Source organism: Nanorana parkeri, unplaced genomic scaffold, assembly GCF_000935625.1.
Source record: "Nanorana parkeri isolate BGI_ZX_2015 unplaced genomic scaffold, ASM93562v1 scaffold1029, whole genome shotgun sequence".
Classification (NCBI taxonomy): Eukaryota; Metazoa; Chordata; class Amphibia; order Anura; family Dicroglossidae; genus Nanorana; species Nanorana parkeri.
In genome coordinates, this window is record NW_017307297.1 from 381,509 (window position 1) to 409,242 (window position 27,734).

At 42.2% G+C, this 27,734-nt stretch overlaps 1 protein-coding gene across 1 annotated transcript in view; it reads left to right on the forward strand.

Annotated features, from left to right (window-relative positions):
- Positions 1–27,734, forward strand: part of DYNC2H1 (dynein cytoplasmic 2 heavy chain 1) — a 315,198-nt gene that overhangs the window by 128,436 nt on the left and 159,028 nt on the right. Inside the window, exons 63-69 of the mRNA XM_018567326.1 lie at positions 486–595; positions 7,849–7,947; positions 16,368–16,491; positions 17,634–17,797; positions 18,492–18,611; positions 20,309–20,443; positions 22,911–23,054. Coding sequence (XP_018422828.1) covers positions 486–595; positions 7,849–7,947; positions 16,368–16,491; positions 17,634–17,797; positions 18,492–18,611; positions 20,309–20,443; positions 22,911–23,054 — 896 coding nt within the window. The remainder of the gene's footprint in view (positions 1–485; positions 596–7,848; positions 7,948–16,367; positions 16,492–17,633; positions 17,798–18,491; positions 18,612–20,308; positions 20,444–22,910; positions 23,055–27,734) is intronic.

Genomic DNA, 27,734 nt, shown 5'->3' on the forward strand with positions numbered 1-27,734 from the left:
AGGGTAGCTGATTGGTTGCCATGCACAGCTGCTTCAGATTTTGTCTGCTCCAGTTTTGATAAATTCCCTTCACGGTATCTTCGAACTAGAAACCACAACACATAGAAATAGTGCCTGGGTCACGTTTTCATTGATGTCACATTCGCCAGTTGTTGAATGACTACCGCGATAAAATCAATGACTCGTTAAGTCACTTGAGAAGTGTATTGCATTTTAGTCCAGGAAAGGTAAATCTGTAATCTCAAGGCTTTTTCAAGCAGTAATTTGTTGGCAGCGTTAATGCTTTTGTGCGCAAATTCGCTTTTAGTGACAAATATGGACATTTTTGCCTGTTCCTTGTTACATTTACGTCTATCACAAGGAACAATTAAGGTTAGTTGACCATGCACAGCACATTGCAGAGTACTTCATTTATTGTCTTATCTGCTTCTAGCTCATTAGCTAAAGGAGGAAAGTAACAAATATTGATTTCCCTGTTTTGCCAGCATTTGATTTAAGGCGGTTTTTGTCCACGGAAAGCGAGCAGCTCATTTGGAAAAGCGAGGGGCTGCCCTCTGATGAGCTGTCCATTGAGAACGCTCTGGTTATTCTACAGGTAAGCTCAGCATGTTAAGTGGAGTTAGACTGTTTCTGTACTGATCATTATTCTTTGTCTCCTTCTTAGTAGTAAGTAGATAGGAGCATACTATTTTTTGCCCATTTATATGGCGTTGCTTTATACATTGCTGTACAGAGTACATAGAACCATTCCTATCAATGATACATTTGCTTTGTATGTACTTACATGTCAGTATCCCTGTTTTATTTATTGGCCCCCTAAAAAATTACCAAATTATTAAAGTCACATATATATATAAAAAAATTGTTCAAAGTCCCCCGCCCCCACGTACGCACGCACAGACGCACGCGTGCACAAGTCGGGTGCGCCTACATGCGAATGACAATTGCGTCACACATTATATATCACCATGACCGTCAGTGTGAGCAATAATTCTAGAGCCATCAGTCACTGTTAACACTAAATTGATGAGCGGTAAAAGCTTTTAAAGTGTCGCCTATGGCCAATTTTGGGTATGGTATTTTTTTTTTGCGATTTCGTGGGCGCACACAATTTTAAGGCTTGACATGTTGGTGTCTATTTACCTCAAATTTTCGGTACTTTTTTCTTTATATCGTAAAAAAATAAAAACCCCAGTGGTAAATAAATACCAATAAAAGAAAGCTCTATATAAAAAATATATAAAATTCTGAATAGATGTAAGTCAAAGTACTGCAGCGCTGAATACTAAGAAATGACCTGGACAGGAAGGGGATTTAAAACCCCTGTCTGGTGACTTTGCCTAGACTGAGATGATGTCATCAGACTGGTGCCAGCAGGAGAAAGCATTTTCTCATTCTCCTGTCCACCAGTGCTTAGACTGGACATTGTAAGTTTGTAGTAAGTGACAGAGGTCGCGGGAAGGGTTAAATTGTAAAAGACATTTGTGAATACAGCCAAGAACTCCACAGGCAGCAGGATTTCCATGTTTGTGTCATCTCTGAATCAGAAAGTCCAGGATGATGCCTCAACAGTGTTACACTTACACATTACTTTACATGCATGAACTCCACATAGGCCGTGGTGCAAGGTCCACTTTAAAGAGATTTTCCACACATATCATTCATTTGATCAGTCGTATGAGTTAGCCTGGGCTCACACCTGGGCTGATCGAAGCGCTGAAAAACGCTCAAGAAGTGAAATCCTATGAATCCCTAATGGGCATGGTTCCCACCTGTGCGTATTTCAGCACGATTTGTCGCGCTGAAAAACGCCCTACGCATGAAAAAGTACTTGAGCTTCTTTTTCGCGCATAGGGGCCGATTTCGGCATGTATCCATTGGTATTCCCGAGTGTGGCTCGGGGTTAACAAAGCAGTAACCCCGAGCCACACTCGGGAATACAGCGTAGGTCTTACCTTGTCCGCGATCCCCGATGTGTCCTCCGGCAGCTGCCGCCTTCCAGGTTACGTCCCTTGCGAGCGTCCGCCTCGCAGGGGGGCAAAACCAGTGGGAAGTTTGAAAGTTACAAAAAATGAATAAAGATAGAGAAAAAAAGAAAAAAAAAATCATGCCGCCAGGGAGGTTAAAAAACGAGCGTAGAATGCGTGTTTCATTGGACTAAAAAACGTGCTAAAAACATGCATAAAATGCGCCTGTTAGGAACGCCCAGGTGTGAACCCAGCCTTAGAGAGAGCCAAACAATATTCTGTGTGTTGCCCACATCTAGGCTGGGTTCTGCTTGTTAATTTGAGAGTGTGCTGTCAGCAGTGACATAGCCTACCTCAGTTACAGGTGGCAGACAGACATCCTAGGCCGGCCAAACACGTTGTGTACCGGCATCTGGTAGGTCTTAGTATCAGTGCTGGGAGATGCCTGCTGGATTGCAGAGCATGTACTGTCCTATAAGACTATCATTGGAAGTCTCTCTAATAGCCAGACCCTTTGATTTTAGCTGAATTTTCATCATTGGCTCTTACCAGGGTGGGGTTATGCAAATATAAATAAATAAATAAAAAACCTTTTTTTTTTTCTGCATGCACTTGCATATCTTTGTATATACTCCGAATAACTTTCAGTAGAATAATCTGCAGGAGATAGCTCGTTTTATTTGTGTTGTCATTGCATTCCATCTCTTATTTGAATATGACTCTTTATAAAAAACAAATTTTCCTCATTGCATCTTTTATGTTTTCATATGTATTTATATTTGTTTTTTAATCTTTGATTTTTCATTATTGGTAAAAATGTATTTTTTGTTTTTCCATTGACGTTGCTGCATTAGATCTGTTGCTTGAAATCATCGGTAAGAAACTGTGTGCCTATCTTCACGTCCTACATAAAGCTCCATGACTTCATTACTCGATTTCTTGTCTTGTTTTGTCTCTGGGGAACCCGGTTGTAGAATTCTTGTTAGTTTACATGATTTGCACCAGTACTTTCACATTCAGCCTCAGTGTGATTGCTCATAAAACATGTTTATATTTTCAAACATAAAAAAACTGTAATTTATTATTATTTTAATTCTAGTAATAAAAATATTAAAGACACATTAACTCACCCAATCACCTCAGCTAAATGGTGAGCCATCCTAAAAGTGATTGGGGGAATCTAAGAGGGCTATGCAATTTGCTATGTTCTTATTTTTGGGCACCAGCGGTGAGATTTCTCCTCCATAGCTACATAGTTACATAGTATTTGAGGTTGAATAAAGACATTAGTAGCTCCTGAGTTTGTTCCCATCCACTCCTCCTACTACACCATCCACTATCAAATACATTTTTAAAAAAATCTATGCGTGAGAAGGGTGTTATTGCTTCTCCAAAGATCTGCACCTATTCCCAAGTAAGCTAATTAGACAAGATGATCAGTGATCGCTGAGTGTTTGTAAATAATTGAGGACGGAGTATGTTTACTATATCCTCAACTATGAATGAATGGGAATGATCTACATCACCTCCTGTTCATTCATAGTTGTAGTTATAATAAACATACTCTATCCTCATGTTCTGAATGAACAGGAACACTCAGAGGATTCCTGTTCATTTAAAACAGGGGCTGCAGAAAAAGAGATAGAGGACTCTGTGTTCTCAATCTCTTTTTCTATTTTAAAAGGGAAATATCAGGGGTCTGTTTAGACCCCTAATATTTCCCCGCAGCCCCTAAAAGTAAAGCATAAAATAAAAATATTTAATAAATACAAATAAAATATGAAGCATTTTAAAAGTTTATAAAAAATCAATAAAAATGAAATATTTAAACATTTTTTGAAAAAGTTAGAAAAAAAACATTTTCAGTATCATTTTTTTTCCATTTCGGTTTTGTTGCGGTTTTAAAATTTTCATTTCGGTGCACCTCTAATTTTTAAACCATTCCACCAGCTTAGATAAACTCACTATACTCACCTCACCCCCTCCCTAAACAACTGGAAAAAATACTTTTCTTCAAGAGACAATACTTATGCACACCTGAGTTCACTGTATGCTTCTCTTGGACACCATTGCACTTGAGTTGAGTACCTGGAACTATCTATATTGGCACACTATTTGGCACACAATTCGATCTGCTAAACTATGATATTTTCTTGAGGAACTTAAATGGAGAATTAAAAAATTATCTCTCAGTGATTTTAAGATCTCCTTATATTTGGTGCAGCAGATATGCAGTCCTGAGCCTTTAAGTCCAGCAATCTGATCACCGAAATCCCTAGGAGACATGATCATTTTTAATTTGACTGTGTAGTATCAGTTTCATTTGAAAGTCTGGTGCAAATCATATCTGCTCGGACTTGGGTCTCTGGTGACTGCTCTCTAGGTTTAAAATGTTCTTTCTTTTTATCTTTATGGTACTTGAAGGGTGCTCAATAAATGTTAAAAAATATTGCCACCGTAACTTATGTCATTTAATGGTTTACGGTAAGTGATCAAGATGACTTTGCGCCTGCAATGAAATATTTGATGTACTGCAAGGAACTGTTCGCTTTGTCATTTTCTTGCTTTGCAAGACTATATAACTTAATTTCCCTGCATTCTGTCATACTGACCACTTTCATTTAGAGTTTTCATTATTAATGTAAGGAAAATACATAAAACACATAGCACAAATCTACCATAACTCTCCATTTTGGCTGGATCACAAACTCGCTTAAAGGCTGTCCTAAACTATAATAATAATAAGCCCACCCTGTGTCTACTTAATTCAATTAGATTTGTCCTTCTGGTAGTAAAAGATACAGCAGAGGCATAAAATGAGCACTGGACTGCTTTATCATGAATGCTTGGCAGCTCTGTAGGCCCGCAGGTCTCTTTAGCTGGGCGCACAGTAGTAGAATAAATGTTTTTTAAAAATGGTTCTTTCAATTGTAGTGACAAAAAAAAAATCAACTGAGCAGGATGGAATTTTTTTTCCCCTGAATGAATGCAGTTCTAACAGTAAATGTTGTTTTTCTTTGAGAAATGCCATTAAAGTGAATCTTTACCCCCTTTCACTAAAAATCATTTCAGCATGCTGATCTGAAATTATATTGCATTCATTAGTTAAACAGACATATTTAGCTTTTACTTAGTTTAATGTTTTTCAGCTTCCTGGTCCGCTTGGGCATTAGAGATGTAATGTGCCCAAGCATTGCATCCTGGGAAGGTTACATCAGCAGAGCATTGCTGGGAAATCTCATCTGTAATCTCAGGAGATCTCAGGGAAAGACATTTTCCTCCCCTGAGATGATGTACATGGTCACATGTTCCAGGAAGTAAAGGGAGATTTAGTAATCTGTGCCGTGACAGGGGAGGGACTGGATTCCCCTCTCCCCGCTCTGATCCTTCAGCTGTGGCGCCTCAGTATACCGCGAGGTGTAGCTCGCGGTATACTGAGCTTAGGGTGACGGGAGGACGCTAGTTTGTGTCCTACCGTTACCCTCAGGAGAACTATGGGGAAAAGCCCTGACCCCATAGTTCTCCTTCAAAGGAGAACTATGAGGTGAGTGATTTACACTCTTCCTCATAGTTAGAGCCAACCTGGGAAACTGTCACACGTCGGCTCTATTGATCAGGAAGTGAGCTCGCTCGCTCACTTTCCAATCATCTCTCTGCAGAGAGCGGTGATTGTCAGTCACTGCTCCCCGCAAGGATCCCCCCCCCCACACTCCGATCCTCCAGCGCTGATTGGAGGAACTAATGGGGGAGGGGGCAGGCACTGCTGGCTCTGCCTCTAGATTGACAGCGGGCTCTGCCTATCACCCAGCTGGGTGGATCTCAACAGTATAGTCGGGATCCATCCCTGCTGCGGCGCTCTCAGTATATAGCGAGCTACATTCTGAGCTTTGGGTCACCGGAAGAGGTTAGTATATGTCCTTCTGTGACCCTAAAGAGAATTTTGGGATAAAAGGTTACCCCATAGTTCTCTTTTAATGTTTAGTAGATTGCTCATAGTTTTCTTTATGGACACAGGTTCATTCGTTAGACAAACTGTTAATAGTAAGGTTTAATTTGCTTATAATTTGCCATGCTGGATCCCTCCGTTTCCCCTCTTATCAACATGATAATTACATTTGTAAATAAAACCTTTTCATTTTCATTACATACCTTTTTCTCAGACCCAGTGATATCATCACTGGATCTCTGTGCTTCTATGCAATGCAGGCAAATCATGGCTGGTGGCAGGGGCCGGCAGGGTTCTGTACATAGTTTCCTGAAAGCATCACAGCCTACTGCCTTAGTTCTGTTCTCAAGAGCCCTCAGCCATGATGCAATAAGTGAGCTGGCACAGAAGGAGTTATGAAAATGTCAAAATGCCTTGATGGGCCTAATCCTGTAGAAAATATATGGAGGGAGCTGAAACTTCGAGTTGTTCAGCAACAGCCATGAAACTTTAAGGATTTAGAGAAGATCTGTAAAGAAGAGTGGATCAAATTCCCTCCTGAGATGTGTGCAAACCTGGTAACCAACTACAAGCAGGGGCGTATCTGCCGCGAAGCAAACAAGGCGTTTGCCTGGAGCGGCAGATTCGCTGAGGGCGGCACCGCGAGGGTTACTCACCTTGATCTGATGACGTGGACGTCGGCCCGGAGTGGACGGCGTGTGCAGACGGCGGGCGGCGTTGTTTTGCGGTGAGTCTGTAAGCCTGGGCCTGCAAAATCCCTCCTGAGATGTGTGCAAACCTGGTAACCAAATACAAGAGACGTCTTACCTCTGTGCTTGCCATCAAGGGTTTCTCCACCAAGTACTGTCTTGCTTGGGGATCAAATACTTACTTTTTTTACTCACTGAACTGCAAATCAATTTATAACATTTGTATCATGTGTTTTTTTCTGGATTTTTGGTTGATATTCTGTCTATCATTTAAAATACACCAATGATAAAAAATTATAGACCTCTAATTTCTTTGTGGGCAAACTTACAAAATCTGAATGGGATCAAATCATTATTTTCCACACTGTATATGTGTGTGAATAGTAAAAGTGGGCAGCTGAACTCCCCCTGCTCACTCCTCCCAGCAGTGACTCCTCAGTCTACCAATCTGTAATGTAAACACAGAGCAGAAGCACTGGGAGGGAGGAGCTGAGCTGCTGAGTCACTGCTGGGAGGAGAGAGCAGGGTAAGCTGAGCTGCCAAGTGACTGCTGGGAGGGTACACTAAGCTTTGGCTGCTGGCAGAGTGAGCTGAACTGCTAAGTCTCTGCTGGGAGGGGAAGCTGAACTGCTGCAGCTGCATTCTTTAAGGATGAATCGCTCTACCGTGCCTGTGGATGCAGAGGTGAGTGAGAGCTCATTTACTGCTCATTAGGAATGTGTAAATTCTTAAATGTACATCACCTGGCCGCAGATTCACTTTATAGTCATTTTTTATTTAGGTTACTTTACCATTTCTGTAGGTTCTGGCTACCCCCACACTGCAAGGGTTAACTGTTAATTTTTTGCCTAGGGTCCAAAAAAAAATGTATACTCGCCCAATCCTCGAAGTCAGCAGCGCTCCCTTCCGCATGTCACCTCCATCTGCAGCGATGGTATGTCCATCGACATCCTCACGTCCCATACACTGAATTAGACATGATGGCTCGAGGATTCTTAGACTGCAGCAGAGAAGGGGGAGACATGCTCAAGGGATCGGTCTAAGAGTTGGCCGGAGTGAAGGTTCAGGTGAACATAACAGTTTTTTTGTTTTGTTTGGTTTTTAACCTAGGAAGAAAATGAGCAGTTAACCCTTGCAGTGCGTGGGGTAGCCCAACTGCAAGGCTTAATAACATTTTTGTCATCTTCAATATGAAAAGAAATCCTAATGAGAAATACAATTCACAGATCTGTTCTTTCTTATCCAGAGTCAAGTTTGTCCATTTTTAATCGATCCGTCATCCCAAGCTACAGAGTGGTTAAAGACGCATTTGAAAGAGTCTCGTCTGGAAGTCATTAATCAACAGGTAAATCGTTAACTCTACTCGTCAACTGATTTCTAAAGCAGTGATTTCGCTATAAAAGATAGTCACAAAATATGGCTCTTAGGCCTCATTCCCACAGCTAAGAGTCGGCCCGTACAGATCCGTGCGGCGTGCACGGCCATATCGGGCCGTTCCCGGGAAGGACAGGTGCTGCGTGTGATTTGTACGCAGCAGCTTGTTCTTCTCTATGGGAGAATGCGGCCATATGCTCACCCGAACTGCACATCCGTGCGGGTGTCCATACTCGGATGCAGACAGGATCCATCCTGTCTGCGTCCGAGTACGGACACCCGCACCTGCACGAATGGGCAGCTCGGGTGAGCGTACGGCCGTGCACCCCCATAGAGAAGAACAGGCTGCTGCGTACAAATCACACGCAGCACCTGTCCTTCCCGGGAACGGCCCGATACGGCCGTGCACGCCGCACGGATCTGTATGGGCCGACTCTTAGCTGTGTGAATGAGGCCTTAGTGAAATTGACTGCACTTAGCCATGCAATCTCTGTTTGTACCTATACTGAACACAAAACCTAACTGCAGTGTAATTTTAGAGAAATAAATTATTTTAGAAAGATATTTTACTATTTCTGATGTGTATAACCATTGAACCAGTGGAAGAAATTAAAGAGGCCCTGTCACCAACTGAAACAATTGCAGGTAAAAGTTTTGACAAATCATGAGGTTTTCTTTATGCGTACTTGCAGTGGTTTAAATTCCATAAATGATTATTATTCACTTGCAATGTGCCTATGGACTTGTTAGAAAATGTGACTACTCCAGTAGACTCAGTTCCCTGAACAACCCCTCCCTCCTTGCATGCCATTGTCCTCTCCTCCACCTGTGGCTGACAGTGGAAGAGCAAAGGGGAATACTATAGGATGTCACTTAAGTGACAGCTCTGAGTCTGCTGGGGCTATTGACATCACATCCAAGATGGTGGCCCCCAGCAGAAGTCGCAGGACTTTTGGATGTCTACACAAAAGAGGCTTTTACGGATAAATCACATGCATGAAATATGTTAAATGGACATACAATCTTGGACGCTTTTTTCCTGTGTCTCATGTGATGATGTAATGATGGAATCATGCCCACACAGCACATCCCTCACCAACTACCATGGAGCTTAACATAGGGAGGACAAAGACACCAAATTATTCTATGTGTCTGATTAAAGTGAAAATGCCTCCCCACTTCCACACCAGCATATACTTCCCTTCCCGCACTCCCTCAGTTCTCTGTGTGGCCGCCGGTAATGAAGTGAAATACCCGGAACTTCTGGGTATGAATGAGCATGTGACTCACTCCCCCTCTCATGTGGGAGCACTAGATGTCTCATGATTGACACTGTGCTGTCACATGGGGTAGATAAGGAGTCCATAGCCGTGAGTGAGGTCTGACAAGTTGGCTTGGAGCCTAATCAGAGCTTTCTTTCCCCAGCTATGGCAGTTGAGTGACACAAAAGGAGCCTAAGGCTTGCTGAATATCCAGGGGGCCCAGCTACAACCTTCAGGCCTTGTTCACACCAAATGCAGAGCAGATCCGCTCAGGTTTCTGCACACGCAGTGCAGTGGGTTGTGCCGCGTTTTTGATGCGTTCCGTGCTGTTTTTGGTTAAAAAAAATGTTGTTGTTCCAGTGCGGGCTTTCAGTGCGTTCCAGGCATTTGCATGCGTTTTTGATGCATTTGCATGCGTTCCAGAGCAGGTCCACTCTGCAATGTGAACTGGAGCAAAAAATGGACGCAGTTTTGTTCCGGTCTGCAACTGCTCTGCTCTGCACCTGTTCCACGCTTGGTGTGAACAAGGCCTTATGCTCCTGTGGTAAATCAGGGGGAATATGTATTTGTTGAAGTCTTTGCACCTGCCTAACAGAGGAATGTATTTGTAGGCTGTTTGTATCTGTGAGAGTGGACCATGACATTACAGACAAGGGGAAAGGGTTGGCTTCTTTGTGCCTATCCTGATCCTTTTCAATGCAATCTCTGGTTCATATAATAGTTTTGTTATGTAAAGATGAAAGTTAGGTGATATTTGGGTGTAGGGTCAATGTTAAGTTCCGCGATGATGTCACCCCTCTGTCCCATGACAGTGTTTGAGCCTGAAGATTGGGCACTCAGTCCCAAGCACTGCATTATGGGGGAGGCCACATGCACCCACATACCAGGAAGCAACAGAGTAGCAGTAGAGCATTTGGAAGGAGAGTAGGGGGAGGGAGCAGGTCCTTGCCCGGAATGGGCAAAGTGACTCTTTTAAGGGTTAATTTTTCTTAGGAGGTAAATGTTATTGTTGTAGGTGGATACATTGATAATAACCACTTCAGGACCACCGTACGTATCTCTCTCTCTCTCTCTCTCTCTCTCTCTCTCTCTCTCTCTCTCTCTCACTCTCATACATATATATATATATATGAAGTGATTATACCAAGATCCTGTGGTGAATGTTTGAATTTCAGATTACAAATATATCCCGATGTGTGAGCAGACACTAATTAGGGTTACCACCTGTCCAGGATTCACCCGGACAGTCCGGGTTTTGAATGCTGTGTTCGGGTTTCATGGCAGCAGAAACCCGGACACAAAATGTCAGGCAGACAGGGGCAACCAAAATTAAGATAGGAGATACTGGCCCCCCACTGAAAATAGTCTCAACTGTGATATTTACTTATGAATGGGTGACACTATTTACATATAATTAAGCTACAACTCATTCTCCCAAAAAAATGTCCGTGCGTTGCTAGAGTGTTCGGGTTTCGCTTGAAGAAAAGGTGGCAACCCTAACACTAATAGCTGGCATGGGTGATTAGAGTGGAATTCATATTTTATATTTGCAGGCATAGCTCTTCTCCCAAATGCCCAGCTCCAGGTTTGAAGTGCTGAAAACTATTGCACTGCCTTGCCAGTGGACACAAGTAGCATCCAACAATGAACACAGGATCTAACCCTTCCCCACTGTATTAAGAACCATTTCTTGTTGCTCTTATTGTTGTGTGTCCCAAAAAGGTTAGATTCCTGCTTGCCATCTGCTGTCCTGGTGACCACCATCAGTGGATATACAAATACCTAACTAAGGCTCAGACTCTATCCAATAGTTGGGGGGTAGAGTGGTTTGCCTGGAGTCCCACTTTGGAATATGAAAACTGCCTATGGGTAAATGGTTGGAGCTAAATATACTGCAGAGAATGAACACAATCCAAGTCTTATCAGGCACAGAGCAGTGGATCAGGTTGTTTCGTAATTTCACTTTAAATTAAAAAGGAATACACTGAAATAGTTTCATGCTAGATACGTTTCGGGATGTCCTTACCTGAACCAGACAAAACAATGATTTTTTTTTTGTTCTCTAATGCAGCTCATTAAATCATACAGACATGAGTTTTGCATAGAGGTTTGTCTTTCTGCATCATTCCTCTCATTATTCTGGTATACATAATATATGAATCTCTGCTATCATCTACTGTGCCGCAGAATTGAAGGCGGTACTCCAATTATTATAAAAGAAGCAGCAAAACATAATCCGCTAATACAATACTGGATATGTTAAAAGAGTCCGAAAGTCTACTCAATTAAGAATTATCTAAATGTATCCAAATGCAACTAGGATTCATGAAGCCTCAACATGTTCTGGGCACTGCAGCTTTAGGTGGCATGATTCTGTGCTGTGCAGAGTCTTTTTTTCTGAGAGATAAAGAGCAAGTAGCACAAATTGCACTGCAGTAGGTGTTCTAACCACATTTAGAGAGAATGATGTATCCTTGCCACTATCATAAAAAATGGAGATTGGAAAAAAACAAGGGAGGGAGGGAGAAAGACTGTAGCACCCTATATTATGTAATTACTTTGTATTTTATAGACACAATTAGGTAAAGATAGAGGGATAATATTGCTTACATCTGGGTAGGCTGCTGTAAACCATCGGAATGGTACACAACCTGCCATCAAGCATGTCTGTGAAGGTTCTCATTCATCCAGATCATGGTATATCTGTAAAAATAAATCAAAGCAATTGGACTTGCTGTATTTTTCCTGAAGATGTTTTGCTTGTCATCCGACCAGCTTTCTCAATTCAGAATCTGTTCAGTGAAACATCTTCAAGAAAAATACAAGTTCAATTGCCTTGATTTATTTCTTACAGATATGTCACCAAGCATTGTTTAGAATCTCTCTTGTGTGCCTGCAGATCTTTCTCTCGGTGGACGGCTGGACTCCATACATACAGAGAATTAGACCTCGAGGTTAGCTAAGTCAAGAGTGGTTGGTAGGATAAGAGATGTCCAAAAAAAGGTTCCAAAATATTTGAGTTGCAGAGACGCCCACTATTGGTAGATTTTGTGTATGGCCCGACAATTAATTATGTCTTTTATCCAAGGTATGATCTATTTTATTGTTGTAGTTACAGAAAAACACCATATAGTGTGTTGGGTGGCAGCTCGCCACTTCAAAATAGGTGCATCACATACACTTTAGTCGGGGCTTTGAAGAAAGCTGTCTGCACCAAGCAGATTGTGTCACTGCAGACAGCTTTCTTCCAAGCCCTGACTGAAGTGGATGTGAGGCACCGGTGAGTAGCCACCTAGCATGGTATATTTTATATGTTTTAATTAGGAATGCACCGATACCACTTTTTTAAGGCCGCGTACGAGTACCGATACTTTTTTTCAAGTACTCGCCGATACCAATTACCAATAAGATGCTGTGGTTGCTGTGATGCTGTGGTTGCTGTGATGCTGTGGTTGCTGGATGCTGTGGTACTGCTGTCGTTGCTGTGGTACTGCTGTGGTTGCTGTGATGCTGTAGTTGCTGGATGTTGTGGTTGAATCAGTGGTGTTAGAGATTGAGGGGGTGGTCACTGCCGCAGCGGGTGCTGCCAAAGTTGCTACGTCGGCTAACGAAGGGAAGATATCAATCAAAAAAATTTACGATTAATCGAAGGATTAATCGTTAATTTCCGCAGCCCTACTCATTATCATCATTATTTGATACTTTTGTTCTCAGGGGGAAAAAAATGGAGTAAAAATTTTAAAACAACAATACATAAATACTAGGGCTGGTAATGATTAAAATGTTCATGTTCGATTAATCGAAATTTTTTTTTAATCGATTAATTGATTATTTTTGATTAATTATAACGCACATACAGATCCAACTACATTGGCCTATACACATACAGCACAGCAATGAAGTAATACAATGAACTAGGATCACACTAATCCAGCACGTTATTAATCTCACGTGCCCCACTCAATATGGCCGCCGCTTGAGTGGGGCAACTCAGAATAATAACGTGCTGGATTAGTGTGATCCTAGTTCATTGTATTACTTCATTGCTGTGCTGTATGTGTATAGGCCAATGCCTTGGCTGGCGCTCGTGCAGAAAGTTTCAAAAAAATGTTAATCGATCAAAAAAATTTTAATCGATCAAAAAGATTAACGTTTAATCGAGAAGTTAATCGTTAATTTGCACAGCCCTAAAAAAAAGACATTGAATAATGAAAGTATTATTTATCATGCCATTGCTAACTAAGGCTTGTATCCCCCTAGTGGTCAAAATAGATTATCACAAACTTGTATCGGTATCGGTGCATCCCTAGTTTTAATGTAACTATAAAATACTGTGGGTCCCCAGTTTGTATCCTGGTTAGGACACTATCTGCATGAAATTTGCGTGTTCTCCCTGAACGTGCGTGAGTTTCCTCTGGTTTCCTCCCACATTCCAAAGATATGCTGGAAGGTAAAATGGCTCCTGTCTAAATCAGCCCTAGTATGCATGTGACTGTATGAGTGCATGTGAGATAGGGACTTTACAATTGTAAGCTCCTTGAGGGAGGGGACTGATGTACATGTACATATGTGTAATGCACTGTATAAATTGTTGGCGCTATATATATACCTGTGATAGTAAAAAATTAATAAGTAAGTAGATTTTCACGTGAATTAAATGTCATTAATTGTATGGATGCACCGATACCGTTTTTTCGGTATCAACTACGAGTACTGATATTTTCATTTTGGTACTCGCCGATACCGGAAGTCCCACTAAGGCAGCCAGGAGGCGTGTAATGACTCGCCACCTGGCATCCTGATAATCCGGGAAGCTGAGTGGCGTGTAAAGACTCGCCACCTGGCTTCCCGATTAGCAGGGAAGCCGTCCCCATGTTTCTCATCACTAGATGACGAGAAAGCATGGAGCCGGCTTTCTGGCCAATCAGGAAGCTGGGCGCCATGTAATGATGTGATGAGGGAGCATGAAGCCGGCTTTCTGGCCAATCAGGAACCCGTGTGTTGCGTCATTACACGGTGCCCGGCTTTCTGATTGGCCAGCTTCTCGACCAATCAGGAAGCTGGGCAGCGAGTCATTACACGCTGCCTGGCTTCCTGATTGGTCGGGAAGTCGGCTCCATGCTCCCTCATCACAAGGGAAGGAGGGAGCATGGAGCTGGCTTCCCGACCAATCAGGAAGCCAGGCAGCGTGGAATCGTTCGCTGCCCAGATTCCTGATACCGGAAGTATCGGGCTAGGCATCGGAGTATTTGGGCGAATACGAGCACTCGCCCAAATACTCGGCACCGATACTAGTATCGTTATGAGTGCATCCCTAACTAATTGTCTGATCATACACAAAATCCATCAATACCAGGCACCTCTGCAACACAAGCATTTTGCAAACCTTTTTTTTTTAATACATCTGCTATGCAAACTATGTTTGGAACATCGGAAAAAACTAAACTAAAACTGTGGAAGCTTTTATCTCTTTACTTGGTATTGTTCACTATTGTATATAGCTGAAAGCACAAAAGGAGGGCACACCAAAAGTTTTAGTGGCTCTGTCTCTGGAATAAACATTTTTTTAAAAGTGCCCCCTGCAAAGAAGACGGTTAATACTCTCCTGCTGCCAATCTAAAATAATATTTTGGCTTTTCATAGAATGTAACCTTTTTTCTGCAACACGCTCAAATACATCATTTCCTGCTGAAAAACCTCCCCCCAGCTAGCACCGGGCAACATTATTACCAGTTCCGTACGCTACTCTCCTCACCGACCCGCAAATTACCTCTTTCCATTTTGTACCGCCACATGTACTACCACACCGCCTCATTACTAACTCCTGCCCTTCCTTCCTACATAGTGAAGTGGGCCGAACTGCTCCTTCTAACTCCAGAAGTCACACATTCTGTCATTCTGACAGGTTGGAAACACCTGAGGAAAGCTATAATCAGTGAAACATGGAGGTTCAATTCAAGTTGCTCCACAGAGCATACTATGGTTTCAATTTTAATTCACCTCGCAACCCTCCAGGTTGGCTGACCCACTGTCCAAAATACCAATTTCCGCTACCTGACCTAACCCACCTTATATGGCTATGCCCCTCTATCCAATCCCTGTGGATTGCAATCATTGCCTTCATGAACTCGAAATCAGACAGACAGAGAATGCCCTCCCCTGACATGTGTTTATTTCACTCCCCTTCCCCAGACTCGGTCGCAACACATCCCTCCCTCTCCCGATGGGAACACCTTTGCATTTTGAGTGCGAAGAAGGCCATCTCCGCCCTCCCTCAGTACATTCAATATCACGATTCACAGACTCATGCTACTAGACAAACTAGATGCACAATTTGACCTGCATCACACAGGGATATTCTTCGACACCTTGTCCAGGTATATGACGTCTGAACTTCCTGCACACCAATTACAAGATATTGTGTCCACCTTCCAATACTCCTCATGGTTCCTCCAAGCCAAACTTGACGGATCCCTTGGTGCATTAGACATCCTCTGATAATCTTTAAGTCCCTCTGACATTCCTCATACCCTCTAAACACAAAGTGATTATACGATCCCCCCTCCCCCAACCAATCCAGCAGGTTCTTCCAAAAGAACACTCTTTTGAGTGATCCATGATCTGCTACAGTGTCGATGCCTATCTCTTTCTTATTTCTCTCTTAATCTTTCTTTTGGTTTGATGATGATCCATATTCCTGTTTTCACATTGAGATGCTTGGACTGCATATCATAAGGTGATGTTCCCTATGCCACCCACATGAGTCAAACTTGTGGCAATGTATATGGTCCTGTATTATATCCCCACCACATGTTGTGAAAACATTTGAACTTCTTTATGACAATGTCTTATCACTGAATAACCGGCAATAACAACAATAAAAAATTGATATGCTAAAAAGAAAAAAGAATGTAACCTTGCAAAAAAGTTAATGTCTGCCATTTACATTGAATGCATTTATACACAAACATCTAAAAATATGTATGTGAATGTTAATACTTTTTTCCTGTAGCCTTTTCCCAGCATCATCGGGTTTGTGGTGTATTCCATTCATGCATATCAACAATTTACTGTGAGCTCCCAGTTCAGTAATCTGGAACTTACAATGTTGTATTTTATGTATACGCAGGATGCAAACTTCATTACCGCTCTCGAGTTGGCCGTCCGATTTGGTAAGACACTTATTATCCAGGAGATGGATGGAGTGGAACCAGTGCTGTATCCGTTACTTAGAAAAGATTTGATTGCTCAGGGTAAGTTAGCTGCCAGAGGGAATTCGGTTGTGCCACTCATATATAATAAAAATACTATAAATTGTAAGCAGAGCAGGAGCGTGCTTTTGATGCGAATACCAACCATTGTAGATTGGGGACCTCATAATCACGATTTGGGGGTTTTTTTTCCTTGCTTTTTTTTTTAATATGTACAAAAAGGTATCTTTCGGATTAAGACCTGTTTAAGGGGCGAAATTTGTAAGAGGTGAAGATTTAGGTGGGGAATATGTGCTGATTATCCTCTAATTTAATGCACTAAAAATACCATGATACTATTGGAGAGCAGAGACAGGCTCATTGGAACGACCGGCACCTAGCGGCTATGTGCGGGGGTCTCTTTGTGCGCGGGGCAGTGTCAGTTTGTTTCTGTGTGCTGAGATGTGTAAAGTGTCACACAAAATGCTTTCCTTGCAAAATTTGCACACCTGTGAAATTATGTAAAAAAATGGCAAAAAACAACGTTGGCCTGCAGTTAATTTTACTCTGTCCATTGAGGGAAACAGCTCTGAAGAAATTCTGAGACGTAGGGTTATGCTGCTGCCTCCAGGAGAATTGAACACCAGGCACAAATGTAAAAGCCTGTCACTTTAAGGACATAACCCCTCCCACCTGCCAATTTCACTTGGTGTCCTTAGGAAAATGAATGTCTTCTGCTTTATTATTCTAGTCTCTTTTGTTTCTTTGAAACGATTGGGATGCAAACCCTTATAGTTGATTGATTCCGGGCAATGTAAAATCCTGGAAGCCTCTCTAGATAGACGACAAAACGTATTGATTCATAAACAGCAGCTGCATATGCCTGCTTCATATACATTTGGTGTACATTGCTGGCATATGTTTTAAAAAAAAAATACCTTTGGAAAGGTAGAAATAGGCTTCATAGCGGCAGGCTTTTACATTTTTGCCTTGTGTCCAATTCCCCTGGAGGCAGCAGCATAATCCTATGTCTCGGAATTTCTTCAGAGCTGTGTCCTTCAATTGAATTTCACTGTAAGAAAATTATGTTTCTAGTGCAGAGACTAACCTCAAATAAAGCAGTTTGAAATATCTCACCATGACTTTGTAGATAACTTATGTTAATAACAGATACCATATAATGACGTTATTGTTTGATCTCACAGGCCCGCGCTATGTTGTCCAGATTGGTGAGAAAACCATTGACTATAATGAAGAATTTCGCTTGTTTCTTGCAACTCGTAACCCAAATCCTTTCATACCACCTGACGCCTCATCAGTTGTTACAGAGGTTAATTTTACAACCACTAGGGCTGGATTAAGAGGACAGGTAATCAGGCAGATGGTCACTATGCTTTTCATTCATACTGGCTTGCATGTGCTTTTCATTTGCTGATCCATATCTATTATTTCTTGGCTTCTTAAATTATACTTCTAAAACATTATTTTTAATTATATTTGACATTTTGTAGTCATTATGCTGAAAGCAAAATAAATATAGACCCTGGAGGATGCCTTAAAATCACCTAAAAAATATGTCATAACTTTTGTCAATGAAAGGCACAGTCTCTACCCTTCCTACCCTCCTGAAGCATTCTTGTCTTTTAATAAATAAAGGTGAATTTTAGGGAGCAAGGAAATGACTGCTGATCTCTATCTTTATTGTCTTTCTGCTTTTTTTTTTTTAGAACATTGTCATGTAGATCTAGTTGATTCCATTGTTAGAAATTCAGAACATGTATCCAGCATTGTGTAGACAGAGTGCTTACATCGTACAAGTTTTCACAGGAGAAATGCTTCACATGTGGTCACCCTTGAGGGATCAGACAATCATATGCTGAAAATGTATTTGAAAAACTAGGGGCTTTGATGAAAAGAATGCAAATAATTTGATGTAGCGCGTTGAAAAGAAGTGGGGAAAGCGAGTGTGTTGTAATTACAAAGCATGCTGCATAAGGAATTTTCTGATTCATTGTCGTCGATGGCACATATGCACTAACTCACGGAAATGCGATTGTGCTTAGCTCCTAGCGTTAACCATTCAACATGAAAAACCGGACCTTGAAGAACAGAAAACCAAATTGTTACAACAAGAGGAAGATAAGAAAATTCAGCTGGCTAAGCTGGAAGAGTCTCTCCTGGAGGTAAAATATGTAGAAGTGACTTCATTTACAACTGGCGTTTAGTTGATGCCGGTCCCGGTGTGATTTGCCGGCTGCTTTAGAACAGAAGCGAGTGTTACCTTGCATTCTTCCATTGAACACTGTTTTTAATCTACAAATGCGGCTGTGAAAATGTCATCTATTAAAAAATGAAACTCTAGATCTGAGGAGAGTCAGTTGCACAGAATTCTTTGTAGTTTCTGTAATATGTTATTGTTTTTACAGCTGTAACTAATCATCCCTATAAAATATAAAACTAACCTTTAATCAATGCCAGTTCTCCAGTTTATTGCCGTCGTGTGTTCGTTCAGAAATATGGTGGGGAAAGTAAAAAGAGGTATATAAAAGAAATGCAGACAGTTTTACAGTGGCAGAAGCAAGCCTTAAAACTGAATTCCAGCCACAAAAACTTTCATTTAGAGAAGAGCTCCGGGTAGAATTTTACTTAATCCTTACAGTGGGGCATCCCTGTGCTGCAAGGCTAAGACTATGAGTATGAGCCAACATGTGACAATGAAACTGTCACATGTCAGCTCAATAGATCAGGAAGTGAGCGAACACATACCGTCGCTCGCTCACTTCTTGATCATCTCCCTGCAGAGAGCTGTGACTGTCAGTCACCACTCCACGCAGGGATTCCCCCCTCCCCGCTCCGATCCTCCAGCGCTGACTGGAGGAACGGATGGGGGAGGGGGCGGGTACAGCTGGCTCTGCCTCTAGATAGGCAGAGCCCGCTGTCGCTCACTCAGCTGGGTGGATCTCGACAGCATTGTTGGGATCCGTCCCGGCTGTGGCGGTCTCAGTATACCGCGAGCTGTAGCTCGCGATATACTGAGCTTTGGGTCACGGGAGAACGCTAGTATATGTCCTCCCGTGACCCTTAAGAGAACTATGGGAAAAACACTTACCCCATTGTTCTCTTTTAAGTGCTCGTTTTTGTCTAGGTGCTAAAAAATAGTCATGCTCACAAGATCCTCCGAGCTGGCTCACTCTTAGTCCGGTATCTGGAGCCTCTCTCCACCTCCGCTGCAGGGGTCTAAGGTCCGATAAATCATCATGTTCTTTGCACACATGTATAAACGTGAAGAAGAATATACCAATGCTGCTTTTTTTAATACATCACCTAGACAGAAATGAGCAGGTAATCTTTGCACTGCAGGGGTAGCCCCACTGCAAGGGTTAAAAACACTTTTGCCCAGAGTTCTTCTTTAAATATATTCCTCAGTAGCCATAAAGTATATAAATCCACTTAGCGTATACCAGATGCCTTTGTAAACCCAGTTATTGCCCCCTACTAGTAGCTGTGACATAATCACTGTGCTTTGCATAGCCTGTACAGAGAGCAGAGCTGTGGGAGGGACCCAGCAGGCTCCACCCACTACAGACTGCCTGGGGAAAACTAGAGAAGAGGAGACAAGACCAAGACTAGGAAATCCCTATGCTCTTTGGCTCCATCTAGTGGCAGTAAAGTAACGGTGGCATATAGCTAATTTATAAATCCGCCCTCTATGCATTATGATGTGAAAATAACCTGCTTTAATAATTCAACGTGTGTTAGTAAATATTGTATATAGAATTGAAACTTTCAAAATTATTTTTGCATGAACTTGACCACTCAGTATTTGATTGTGATCATTCCAATATTTTATTATTTAATTCTGATTTTCCTGTTCTTCCAGACACTGGCAACTTCCCATGGAAACATGTTGGACAATAAAGAGTTGATAAACTCCTTGAATCAGACTAAAGCAAGCAGTGCCCTCATCCAGGAGTCTCTAAGTGAATCCCACAGACTGCAGGCTTCTTTAGATCAGGTACTGCCTTTATATGAGGCCATTCATATAATAAATGTCATATCTATTTACGTTAAAAGACTTCAATCATGTTGGTAATGTGAATGAATACAAGAACACCTCCGGTTCAAAGAAAAATGTAATGGAGTCTTTTTAGAAAGACAAAAAAACAACCTTTGACTAATTTCCTTGCAATGATAGAGCTGCTAATATGCAGCCCAGGACCTGACAAATGCGACCGCCTCTTTCCATAAGTCTTGTTGATTGACTGTTTACATGGATTAGCTTCTGTTACATAATCGGATTGGACTTGCCCATCTGTGACATGCTGGGGTAAAGCAGTGGTCACACACAGGTCCTAATATTTATTTTATTTATTATTGGAGACCTGAGAACCACCAAAGCCCTTGGACTCCGTTCACACTTAGGCGTTTTGTTGCTCAAAGCTACGAGCAACAGAACTCTCAAGACATGGAACCCCATTCATTTCTATGTCCCCTGTTCACAACTGGGCATTGCGTTGCACATTTTGTTGCATGAAATTTCCCATTGAAGTCTCTGGGACCAAAAAAATATCTTTAAAGTGATATTAAAGCCTAATTCTTTTTTTACATTTCTCCTTTAAGGAGACCCTCCTTTGCTGGAGGATGTTGCTTTTTTGTAAAAAAACTTCTTAATTCCTCCTTTTTTAGTGGGTCCTCGCAGCGATCTTACCCCTGCACGAGTGCCACCATCGTTCTATTGGAGGCACGCTCGTGCCCGCTCGTTTCCACAGTGGCTGTGTGCGTCCATAGACACACACAGCCCTGTGGCAGGCCACGCCCCTTCCCTCTTTGAGCCTATGGCTCCTCTGCCATCAGTATCCTCCCCCCACAACCCGGAAATTCGGGGAACGGAGGATCGCTTCGGAACCGGCGGCGGGGACGAGCGCAGCTGACAGGTAAGTGTGGAGGGGACTTGGGGGGGGGAGGGGGGGTGCTGGGCTTTTTTACCCTAATGCAGAGAATGCATTAAGGTAAAAAACGCCCAGACCTTAATACTACTTTAATCTGCCAAAAAGAAGCTCATGTACTTTTTCCAGCGGCAGGGGTTTTTCTACTTGCGATAAAACGCTTAGACGTGAACAGAGGCCATAGAAATGAATGGTTCGTTGCTTTCAGCATTTTGTCACACTTCCTTTGAGTGACAAAATGCCAAGGTGGGGACGGGGACTTACTGTATCTCACTATACCTAAAGTGGACCTTTCAGAAACATCACAAATCTGCATGTATACATTCCAATAAACAGCTTCATTTTTCAGAAAAGCTGCACCTATTATCATTAAAGCAGTGCTTGAGCTCCAGACAAGTGACATTGGTTAGACTAAGATGGGATCATCTGTCTGCTGCAGGCAGGAAGAGACACATCCTTGGTCTCCTCTCTCTCTGTGATCAGACTTTAACACTGTCAATTTGTAGCAGTTCACAATGTGAAAGATTGACACAGGGGCTGGTCTGTGTGAGACTACATACAGTATGGACACCAGGATTTCCATGACTTTGTCATCTCTGAGCCAGCAGATTACTCCTGGAAGTTGATTCTGACCCTTGGTGATGCCTGAGCAAAGATGGCTCTGTACTTCTGGTAAGAAAAACCAGATTAAGGCATTGCCGGGGAGAGTACCGTGATCTCTGTGGGAGATAATAAATACTTGTAAATGTTCTATTTATATTATACTTGGCTTGCCCACACTTAAAACGGACCTTCACACCAATACATGACTTTGCAGAATTGTAGCTCTTAGCACCCTGAGATGTTGTTGCCACCCCTGCCACCACCCGGCAGCCCCCCAGTGAGGTGTCATCTGAGGCTACCACCTTACTCTGCCTCAATATAGGAATGGCCCTGGGTGGGAGAGTATATTAATTGAAGATAACCCAGAAACAAAGGTCAGGGGGAAAAAAAAAGTTTTGGGTCACATGAGGGCATTAGTAAATGTCCTCCTGTGACCCAAAAGAACTACTGCCAAAAAAGGTTTGGCCATATTTCTCTTTTAACTTAATTTGGCAAAAAATGTCTTGCATATCAGCTAATGCTGCCCATGGCTGTGGTGGTAAATTCAGCTATTGCTGCATCATGACATGTCTGTCTTCCTCAGGGCAGTGAATACATTAATGTCAGTTGGGGAAGGAGTGGAGAGGCTCAGTCGTATCCTAAAGTTTGTTGCAGCAGTGGGCTCTGCTAGAATTGAGGATGGCAGAAGGAAGACCGATGTAGGATAATTGCACTAAAAGGGACAGGTCAGCTTATTCTATGGGTTGACATATACTTTTGTTTGGGTACCAATTGCTATGTTGGAAAATGTCCACACGTACATCAAACCGATTGATGAGTAAGATATTGTAAAAGCGTCAGGTACTTTTGAATGAGTTGTTTTAGGTTGACCATTAGATGGCAGTAAAAGCACAACGTGTGATTTCCTCCCGTGTCTTCTCTTTCTGTTCACAGGAGCGGAATGCCTATCTTCCTCTAGCAGAAAGTGCCAGCAAGATGTACTTCATTATCTGTGACTTATCCAAAATAAATAACATGTACCGCTTTAGTCTGGCCGCTTTCCTGAGACTCTTTCAGCGAACTTTGCTTAGCAAACAGGTATGTTTTCTGTTGTCAGCCGCATGCCATGTTCTCAACTCAATTAACTGTTCTAAAAGCAGCAAGGTGAATAATTTGACATTCATGCTTCACGCCTCATTATGCAATATGACAACATATCATTTAGTATGGACAGACAATTTAAAACGCTCTGTAAAAATCAGTACCTGATGTCCTGACAAGTAGAAGTGCAGCTTTTGCACACTCCTGAAGACCCGTGTTTAGGAAAATATATTTGTTTTAGTTTATATAGTTCCAGTTTTACAAGGTGGGAACTTAGAGCTATAAGGGGGCCTTTCTGAGTCTGCTGGGCCTGCTGACATCACATCCAAGATAGCGGCACCCAGCAGTAGTCTCAGGGCTTTTGGATGTCTACCGAAGGAGGTTTCTTATAGGTAAATATGCATAAACCATGTTAAAGGGTGTATATGGTCAAAACTAAATATAAAAATGTATTTCTATATTGAATTTACATAAGTTCTATTCCACTTCTAGCAGTTCCTAAACATACTTATTGAAGATTCCCATATGATGTACTTCTTCCCCATAGTTCTCCTTAGGGTAACGGGAGGACACAAACTAGCGTCCTCATTTACTTGGAGGCATTTTTAAGATTTAACTCCAGAGTTTAGTGTCACTTTAACCCTTGCTTTCCTTTTGTATAACAATGTTCACCAGTACAAGTAGAGAGGTGAATCTCTCTAATGGGAACACAGACCGCAATAAAAACTTGCAGAGAAGGTCTAACTCTTCACTCAAATGTAGATTTATAAATAGTTAAATCTAATAAGGCACGCATTTACATACTATACCTTTCCTGTGTCCAGCTAAGAACACTAGCCGCAGTGTGCAAATGTCATGGTAATGTTATCACCATCCTGCACTTGCTCATGCACTGGGACTACAGAACACTCAGCATGTATGCAATCACATGGACAGCTTGTGATCTCACTGGCTGTAATGCCTCCTCCCACCTGACCTGTGGATGGAATGGACACTGCGGTCAGGAGCTCGCTGATTGAAGCCATTAAAACGTTTTTGTCAGGTTCTTTTGTTTTTCTCATTATTACCTCAAGGTCTGTTTACAGATGTATACTCACATGCACTGCGCTTTAAAAAAAAATGCCGGGTGCTTTAGTTGATCTGTGGACGCGCATAGGAAAACTCACAAAAGAGCACAAAACTCTAAATGGATGTTTTTGTCAGGCTTTGAATGGATAAAATATACAAAATGAATCATGACAGTGAATGATGTATCCTTGGAAACATGAGATATCCTTGGAAACAATAAAAATGCTCTACAACAAAGCTCAAAGTACATTTTAAAATAATAGATACATAAAATGTGCATTCATAAAATCAAGAAGTGTGACAAGGTGAGGTAGCAGAACCATTGTCCTCTGAATAGAGACGCACAAGCAATCCCAGCAGGAAGTGATAGTGTCACCGGTTTTGTTGAAACAGGCCAGACTTATCTTTATTCACCGGCTGTATTATTATTATTATTATACAGGATTTATACAATACAAAGTTCTAGCATGTCTCTCATTAAAGCTTTAAAAGATATTCATCAAAAAGGTTTTAATCTATTTCAAATTATGAAATCACTTACTATGGATGCTGCTTCTTGATGTTTAAGCTTTAGCTTCCTGCAGAATCAGCTGGTCCCCTGAGCACTGGCTCTGATATCCTGTTTTAGGGTGGTTCCTTTCCCTTGCAGAGTTTATTGAAGCCACCCTTGTGTATGCTAGTAAGCTGTGTGTGTCTCCACAAACACACACTCACATTAAGGCAAGGCACTCCCCACTTGCTGCTGCCCACTCTTCCCTTCTCCAAGCTAGTAAATGCAAATCCGGGTCAAGGTAACATGTAATCAAACTGACCGGAATATAGGAACATAGGAGCACAAGCTGAAAGACCGTTCAGCACTGACCCATTGGGCCAGTTGGTTTAAATAGGGCCATCCATTAGAGAGCGATGTGTCACTTCCTGTGCGCCATGATCCGTTATGTGCGCCATGATGCGTTATGTGCGCATGCGCACTAGTGCATGTTTTCCCGCAACCCATAAGACTGGGACCTGCACATGCACAGTAGCGTGCAAACTCCCGGCTATGGTCTTACACCTAGAATCTTCATTCAGAAAATATCCTTGTTGGGAATTGAGCCAACATACTCGGCATGGCTACAGCCACTAAGTTACGGTACATTATGTAAGAAATGTGAGCAAAGTGGTCTACAGAATACACACCCAGTCAGCATTCCATGTGTATACACTACACTATAAATCTTTTTTATACTGTGCACACTAGAAACTTCTAGCGCTTGTACAAAGAAATGCTATGTGCTAAACTGATTTACTTAATTGTCTCGCATTGCAATAGCAAAATCGTCTGGAAAGGTAGAATCAGTGTTTGTTGTGTTATTCAGCAACATGATTGTTTTCCGTATTTATTATTTCTCCTTTATAAAGCTTTGTTTCCTTTTTTTATTACCACCTTTTATGTTGGGCACACAGAGGCAGCAGTTTGTTTCTGCGCATTATATACTGCTATACGTTTTTATAGTTGACCATGTCAGGAAATGTGACATTAAATAATAATGTGACATTATCTGAGCCGACCTGTGACAATGAAACTGTCACAGGTCGGCACAGTAGATCGGGAAGTGAGTGAACACATACCGGCGCTCGCTCACTTCTCGATCCTGTCCCTGTCACTCACGGCTCCCTGCAGGGATCCCCCCCCCGTCCGATCCTCCAGCGCTGGCTGGAGGAACGGATGGGGCGGGGGCGGGTACAGCTGGCTCTGCCTCTAGATAGGCAGAGCCAGCTGTCACTCACACAGCTGGGTGGATCCAGATAGAATTGTCAGGATCCGTTCCGGCTGCGGCGTCTCAGTATACCGCGAGGTGTAGCTCGCGGTATACTGAACTTTGGGTGACGGGAGGATGCTAGTGTGTGTCCTCCCGTTACCCTAAGGAGAACTATGGGGAAAAGACCTGACCCCATAGTTCTCCTTTAAAGGATTCTGACCATTGTCCGTGCCCGTTTATTGTGCTTCAAAGCCATGTGTGGAGTGAATTTAAATTTCCATTTTAACAAGTCAATTATCTAAAAGTAGGACAAACATTGTGCCACCTTTTATTGGATCAAAAGCTCTGCCTGATTTTTCCACTCGCTTTTTTTTTTTTTTCATCCTTTGCATGAGTCAGCAACACCTTGAAAGACTGTCAAAGAGAAAATGTGCCAGGGATAAAACCATTTAAAAAGAGCAATGGCTCTGATGACTTAACATTGGAGACAGGAGGTTAAGTACACGCCGTGTACACTGTATAAAATTATTATTTTTTTTGCCTCTTCAAATGCAAATAAGTCTTTTTAAAGTTCTTTTGAAGCATTCACACCAGTCTTAAACTGTACCTTGTTTAAAGGCTAAATCTGTTAAAATAATACAAATATACAAAAATCAAGGGAAGCTGGAGCAGGCAAAAAAATGCTGCCTGCGAGTACTGTTGTCTTTGGTCAGGTCCTATTCTATGCAGCTGGGGGGGTTTGTAACGTATAGCACAATGTATAGATTGTGGCAGTCCAGAGTATCTGACATACAATAGAGCTTACAGAGTGTGCAAAATACTCTGAGGAAATGTACAGTGTCCTTGGGACATTACTATAAGATAGCAAAAGCTTCATTTATTGAAGTTTTTTTGTCATATGACCAAACAAGCGCTTTCGGCACAGGGTCCCTTCATCATGCTTTAGCATTGAAATCAAGGACTTAAAAGGACTGGTGTGCTGGTGACATTTCTACAATTTTGCTGACATTTGCGGCGACATCCGCAGTCACTGCGAGCACCCCCCACTACAAGGGACATATCGGTAAAGAGTGCGACAAGGATAGTACTTATTCTTGGGACATTACTAACTGCAAGCTGATATCAGGTATTAGTAAAAATATTTGCAATTTCGTTATCATAAATATGGCCCATGGCCTTTGTTTATATGGTGCATGTAACTATGTACCGTATCCTTGGAAACATGTCAGGGAATAGTGCTTTTAGCAGAAATATTTTATCTGCTCATGTCTGTTCCATATTGCTGACAACAAGCCACTGCTCTTCAATACTGCACAGTCCTGTAGCCTAGCTCTAGGCTGCTACGTCCCTGAAGCCATAAGTCCTGTTGGGGCTTAAGCAGGATTATCTTACTCTAACTTTCTGTATTCTTCATTTTTAACAAATATGGGATAGAACATTAGTCCCCAACCTGTGACTCAGGGGCCAGATACAGCCCTTATCTTGCCATTATCCAGCTCTTGGAGCACTAGCCCTCCCATTGACACAAAAAGTGGGGCACTATTCCTCCCAATAACATGAATGGTGATGCACTATTTCTCCCACTCATACCAATGATGTGGTGATTTATCTTCCACTGCCCAACAATGGGGCATTATTCCTGTCACTGACACCAATAATGGGGACACCTTTCCTGCTACTGAAACCAGACACTGTTCCTTTTACTGACACCGGTGATGGAGCACTAATCCTTCTACTGACACCAGTGTTGGGGCACTAATCCTTCTACTGACACCAGTGTTGGGGCACTAATCCTTCTACTGACACCAGTGTTGGGGCACTAATCCTTCTACTGACACCAGTGATGGGGCACTAATCCTTCTACTGA